Source organism: Pelecanus crispus, chromosome 5, assembly GCF_030463565.1.
Source record: "Pelecanus crispus isolate bPelCri1 chromosome 5, bPelCri1.pri, whole genome shotgun sequence".
Taxonomy (NCBI): Eukaryota; Metazoa; Chordata; class Aves; order Pelecaniformes; family Pelecanidae; genus Pelecanus; species Pelecanus crispus.
Window position 1 is genome coordinate 62,489,005 of NC_134647.1, and position 6,000 is coordinate 62,495,004.

General features: G+C 48.9%; 1 protein-coding gene across 1 annotated transcript in view; it reads right to left on the reverse strand.

The window, feature by feature from the left end:
- The window catches only part of DNAJC6 (DnaJ heat shock protein family (Hsp40) member C6), a 37,515-nt gene extending 36,663 nt beyond the window's left edge, over window positions 1-852 (reverse strand). The window contains exons 1-2 of the mRNA XM_075710705.1: window positions 695-852; window positions 618-634 (exon numbers count right to left, since the gene is read on the reverse strand). Coding sequence (XP_075566820.1) covers window positions 618-634; window positions 695-852 — 175 coding nt within the window. The remainder of the gene's footprint in view (window positions 1-617; window positions 635-694) is intronic.
- Between the last annotated feature and the right edge of the window lie 5,148 nt (window positions 853-6,000).

Genomic DNA, 6,000 nt, shown 5'->3' on the forward strand with positions numbered 1-6,000 from the left:
TTAAAAGCCATCAGATGAGAATTCTCGATTACTGGTGATCCAGGCAAATTTGAACCTGTGATTTAGAGGTGAAGAGCTCTCTATCCCATTACCAGTCATAAAGACCATCTGGTCCCCTACTCCCTGATTAAAAATAAATAAATAAATAAATAAATAAATGGTGCATTCAGTGCATCATCTATCCGAATTAATCCAACTCAGTTTGATGAGTGCTTTTGGGGGGGGGGGGGAAAGTAATGATGATTCCGTGAAATAAGTCAGTTGAGGAAAGATCCCAGGAGACTCCGTCCATTTTAGCTTCAGAACAACCTTTTCCTCTTTGGGGCTGAAAACAGGAGCCGACCGTGAGGACTCACTAGCCCCTGATTTCTGCAGCGCTGGCCGCCCGGCTCGCCCAGCCTCGGGTGGATTTCCTCCATCCCACCGCCCGCGCTTGGACAAAGGGCCGCTATTGTCCCCGGCTATAAAGGCTCCCCAACCCCACGCAACGCCAACCACCCCGCCACTGCGCAGCAGACCCTCCACGGCAGACACCCGCCCGCCTTCCTCCTCCCCCTCCCCCTCCCTCCCCACGCGCGTCGCGGCGACCCCCGTGGAGGCCGCGGGGCCGCCCCTACCTGAGCTGTCCATGGTGCTGCCGCCCTCGGCGCGCTGCTGCTGCTGCTGGTGCTGCTGCTGCTGGTGGTGGTGGTGCTGCTGCTGCTGCTGGTGCTGCCGCGCCGGGCTCCGGCCGCCCGCCCCCGCCGCGCTGCCCCCGGGCTTGCCCCCGCCGTCAGCGCTGCTGTCCACCAGCTGCAAAGATTCATAGCCGTCACTGCCCGCCTTTTTCCGGTAGCTCCCGAGCAGGCTCATGGGCGAGCCGGGCGGAGAACCTCCGCTGGCGCCGCGGGCAGGAGGGGAAGGCAAGTGCCCCGGCCGCCCCGAGGGGAGGGGAGGGGAGGAAGGGCGGGACGGGGCGGCCGCACCGCCCCCCCCCCCCCCCCCCCCCGCTTCCCCTCCCCTCCGCGTAGCCGGTGCCGCCCCCTCCCGCCCCTCCGGGGCCCGGAAGCAATCGCGGAGGCCGCAGCCCAAGCGCCCGGGCTGAGGCCGCCGGCAGAAGCATCTTCGGGTGAATGAGGTGACCCGGGTGCTGGCAGCGCCGAGCGGTAGCGGTCAGAGCGGTTTGGGGAGGGGAGGGGAGGGTCCGTCCCCCCCCCCCCCCCCCCCCCGCCCCGAGCGATTAGTTAGCAAAAAGCGCTACATCTACACCATTTCCTCCTCCGGGGCTATTATTCAGGCGTTCTGGGCAAACACATCCCTCTCCCAAAAGAGGTCCTTCAGCTCGGAGGGTTCGGCTGCGCAGCTGGCGCGAAGAGGTTCTCAAAATAGCGCTCAACATCAAGATACTGGTTAGAACACGGTGCTAATAACGCCAAGTTCACAGGTTCAATCCCTGCTCACTGCAGGGGGGTTGGGCTCGACGATCTCTCAAGGTCCCTTCCAACCCAAAGCATTCCATGATTCTGTGATCTTTCTGCCGCGCCAGGGAAAGGTGCGTTCCTTGGGAGCGGGCCAGGGTCACCGAGTTACGGGCTGACACAGCCAACTCTGCAGTCTGAAGGAGGAGGGATGGCACAGCAGCTCTGCGCTGAGCCTCCAAAAACCTGAAGAGCATCTCTGGTTCAGTGTAACAGCACGCCTGTCCGTGGGCAAGTAAGCGGAGGGGCTCCCGAACCGCAGCGCGGTGTCACGGCAGGCACCGTGGGATGCATCAGCAGCCCAAGCCCCTGCCCGTGTGGCTGCTGGCTTAAAACTGGTGGCACCCAGCTGAAGAAGCGCTACCTCTGACTGCTAAGCCATTTTTTGTTGTTAGGTCTCGCCACTCTATTTTTAGCTCTTCCCGTGTAAACAGACTTTAGACCAACACAAAGTGTGTCCTTGAACAACTGATGAGCCGTATCTCGCTCGGCGCGTTTTGCAGCCATGGCTAGTAAATCATAATTTCATTTCACATGGAGCAGAGGAACTGAGGGATGCTTTAAAGCAATGACCACTATTAAACTCTTCTAAATGGATTTCTTTTTAATTTAAGGAAAAACAAAGGCAAAAAGAAGCCATAGCATCCAGACACAAGTATGCCTTCAATCTCTTGCAGAAAGGACAGAAAGTACTCTGCTTAGAAAAATAGTGCGGGTTTGCTTCTAAAGCAATAACATCAATAAGCACTTCTGTAGCAATAACCATGACTTGAAATATCACTGACACTTGGCTTAAACTTTCCTGCTTAACACTCCAGGGCAGTGGGCATCTGGTACAGCCATACCTTGTCATGTGCTATTGTTTATATAACTCCTGCAATTTTACGTTACAGTGCAGACAAGGTACATCTGTGACCCAGAATCTTCTCAGAAAAATCCAAGCAGATTTACAAGCGACAAACTAAAATGAACTAACCTGACGTAAACAGTTCACAGTTAGCAGCAGTAAAAGCTTGAACTCAAGGTTAGAATTGTGTATTTTCTACCCCCTCGTTACTGGGCTCTTAATACATCACTCTGTGTGGAGCAATACACAGATTGCAATGTGTGCCAGTAGGAATGGGTCTCCCTCCCTCTTGGCATCCATATGCAGCAGCTTAATAAAGAAAAAATAAAAGCACAGGTATTTTTACTAGGGGTCATGTCTGTTAGCCTCTCCTAGTCAACCTAGGATACAACAATTCCTGTGCTCTAGGATGAAAATGGGAAATTTTTGGGGGGGCCAAGGTGGATTTTCATTTATTTTGCTTGCTCGGCTAACAGCTCAAACACGAAAAACCAGGCTCTCCGTGCACATTAAGGCTATGTAACATTTCTGTGAGTACTCATGCACACTCACACTGGAGGCAACTGCAGCCCGTTAGAGGGAACGAGCTGGGGAACCTGGCACAAGAGAACACCCTACATAACCTATCCTCCATCTTGAACTGTTACCTGTGGTCTCTAGCCTGCTCTGCTGTCTTTATCCATCAACACAAGAAGCTCAGCTTAGATAACTTCATATCCTAAATCCAGAAGTCATCTCTCTCACAGGTGAGCAGCAAGGGTCTGTCTGCACCAGGCAGTGAAAGGGAAGTCCTACCAAAAATGTTCTCATGGAAAAAGGGTACAAGTAAGAGGAGAGGGTCACTCCAGCAGGAATTATAGCTCGCCCTTCTCTGAGTACCATAGCCTGTCCAGAATTTGTACTTCCCCAGCCACAGTCTCATTGTCACTGCCCACTGGAGCCTCACAGCACATCTTTGGCTCAACATTTCCTACCCAATATTGATACTGCTGTCAAGTCTGCAGAGGCAGAGTACAGTCATACTTAGAAAGAAAACCATAATTGCTTCTACTTGGTGAATCCATGATTCATTTCTTTCTGCATTTGTCCCAGAGTTTGGGGGTTGATAGCTTGCTTTCCCTCCAAGGAGTCCCAAAGGGGAATCCTCACCATAGCCTGAAGTTCCAGCCTGGAGAAAGACGGTTCTGCAAAGCATCAGTGCAGGCACTGAGTAGGGACAGAGCAGTCTCCAGGGGATCTTGGGGCAGAGGAGGGAGGAGGAAACAGACTTCAAAGTCCCATCCTTGCTTGTAATTACCATTGCTAGAAACACAAAGAGACGGGATTAGGGAAGTATGTTGTGTGGGATTCGGTTGAAGCTGCACTTATCCATGCATTTTCCAGCCCTATGGGAAGTTTAGTTGAAGAGAACTTATAAAGTAATATTCACCTCTCTCCCCATTCTCCCTTTAAGTTGGGCTGATGAAGGGCCACATGGTTTCTCTCTTTTGGAGGTCTACAGCATAAAGAATGCTATGAACAAAAAACCCAAAATCAAATAACATGTTAAATTTCACATGATTTAAAAAAAAAAAAGAACAAAACTGGGAGTAAAGAAGGAAGATCTAGGGAAAGAGCGACTTAGGAAAATTCATTACCGTCCTTGAGCATTTATTGAGCGGCAGCCAACGATACAACAGAATATAGATGTATTCTGTTTGAATGATAAGGCTGGCAGGTGCCATTAAGGCTGTAGGAGACACTAATGACATGCTAAGGAGGATTGTATGTTGCTCAAGACTCAAGAGATACAAACCCTCTCCCCATTCCTGACCTTGGAAAAGTCAATTGATTTGCCCAGCCTCTAACTCTCTGTCTGCTTTTCTCTGTCTGGGTTGCAGCCTCTCCTGGGTAAAGTCTCTTTTCATAGCTGTAATCAAGCACCAACTATACTGAGGTGCAATTTCTTTTTTTCCACCTCTCCTCCAACTAGATGAACAGTTAAGGTGAAATATTACACTCTTAATTCTTCATGAGCGCATTCAAACTGTGGAGTGTTGTGAGAACTACAAATATAGCTTGAAAATTAATTTAGTATCTGGAGCAATGCCTTTAAAACTCAATAAACTAAACATTTTTTCCAACGTTACTCCACTCTGAACAATGAACTCTCCCTGCACAAAGTGTTTATGCAAGAAGTCCAAACCCAGGTGTATGTGCATAGGTAAGAATATGGGAAGTACCAGCTATGTTGTATGATATGGACTGCTATTACTGCCTGAAAAAGATGCATGTGTTATTACAGAAAAATCAGACTTGTTTAATCAGCTTTCATATTCCTCAAGCAGATTTCGTATTTCCATTTTCAGAAGCACCTAACGCTGCTGCACAAGGCAGCTCCGTCTCTCTGCAGCCCAAGCTACAATAATTTCTTTCCTCTTTCCTGTCTCCTCATGCTTACCTACACCTCATTCCTTGTAGTGGGACACTGGGCCATTAAAACATAGTCTAGAGAATTTTTGCCTTTTCCCTCCTCAAAGCACTCAAATCCTAATCAAATAACCTTAATTCACAGACTCCTGAATTTAGGCTACCTTCAACATTCCTATAACAAGTACTCTATAAAATGGGCTTTTCAAAAAAATAGCCAGCACAACCCCTTTAACTCTGCTTACCTTCCTTCAAACCTTGCAAGGAGCACCTGAGGCATCCAGCCACAGTTATGTTCTGGAGAATGCTTTAGCAACCCAGTAACCCACCCTGTTGCAACACTGATTTAAGCTGTGCTATGAGCCATCCCATCAGCAGAAGGAGGTTTAAGCACCTGTATAAATTGAAGTGGTTTGATAAACTTTTGATGGTCTGAAAAAAATAACCACCACCTTTTTGTGTTTGTTCAGTACCTAGACCTACAGCACAGCCTTTGCTGTACACAGGTAGCAGGGTATTGCTTCAGATTTTGACACTTAATCTAGTTAGTCATCAAAAATTTCATGTAGCAAAGGTGCCTTTCCTGCCCTAAAAACTATTTGGGTGTAGAACTGGCAGCACTGATAACTGTGTCTATCTCATCACATTTACCCCCAGAAGTCCCATGTCCTGCTAAAAACACAGACCAAACCTAAACCCTACCCCTTCCCCAGGCACTACACTGAGCCATGGGGTCACAACCCTGCTCACAGCAGCTCAGCCCCACCAGATAGGGAAAAGCATGCTCCACAGGGGCCAGCTTTCACCCTGGTGCCTACAGCACTCTTCCAGCAGGAAAAGCAAGAGCATCACAACATTTTTCTGTTGGGTTTTTCCTCCTGGACCTGCCCCATAGCACTTTTACTCCAGGAAGTATCCATTCCCTATATTCTTAAGAGAATAGTCTGTCCTACTGCCCTCCTCCCCAGGGAGCACTGACACCAGCATCTCCACCCCCAGGATGCTCAAGGCCTCTACAGCTGCCAGCATTTTAAATAAGAGCCACTTTTTTAACCTTGGTTAAGCAAATCTGATTGAATTGATTACAGCCAGCAAGTTCCTTGTCTGGGCTAGGACAACCCCAGTTACCATCAGTGCAGATGAGCTCTGAGAAATAATGCCACTGCATTTTGGGTCATTACTGCTACAGATGATAAAGCATATATTAATTTTTCTATTTTATTTTTGGCCTGGTGTGTTCAAACATAAACTAAAGATCTTAAAAACTTAAGCCATATAGCATCATTC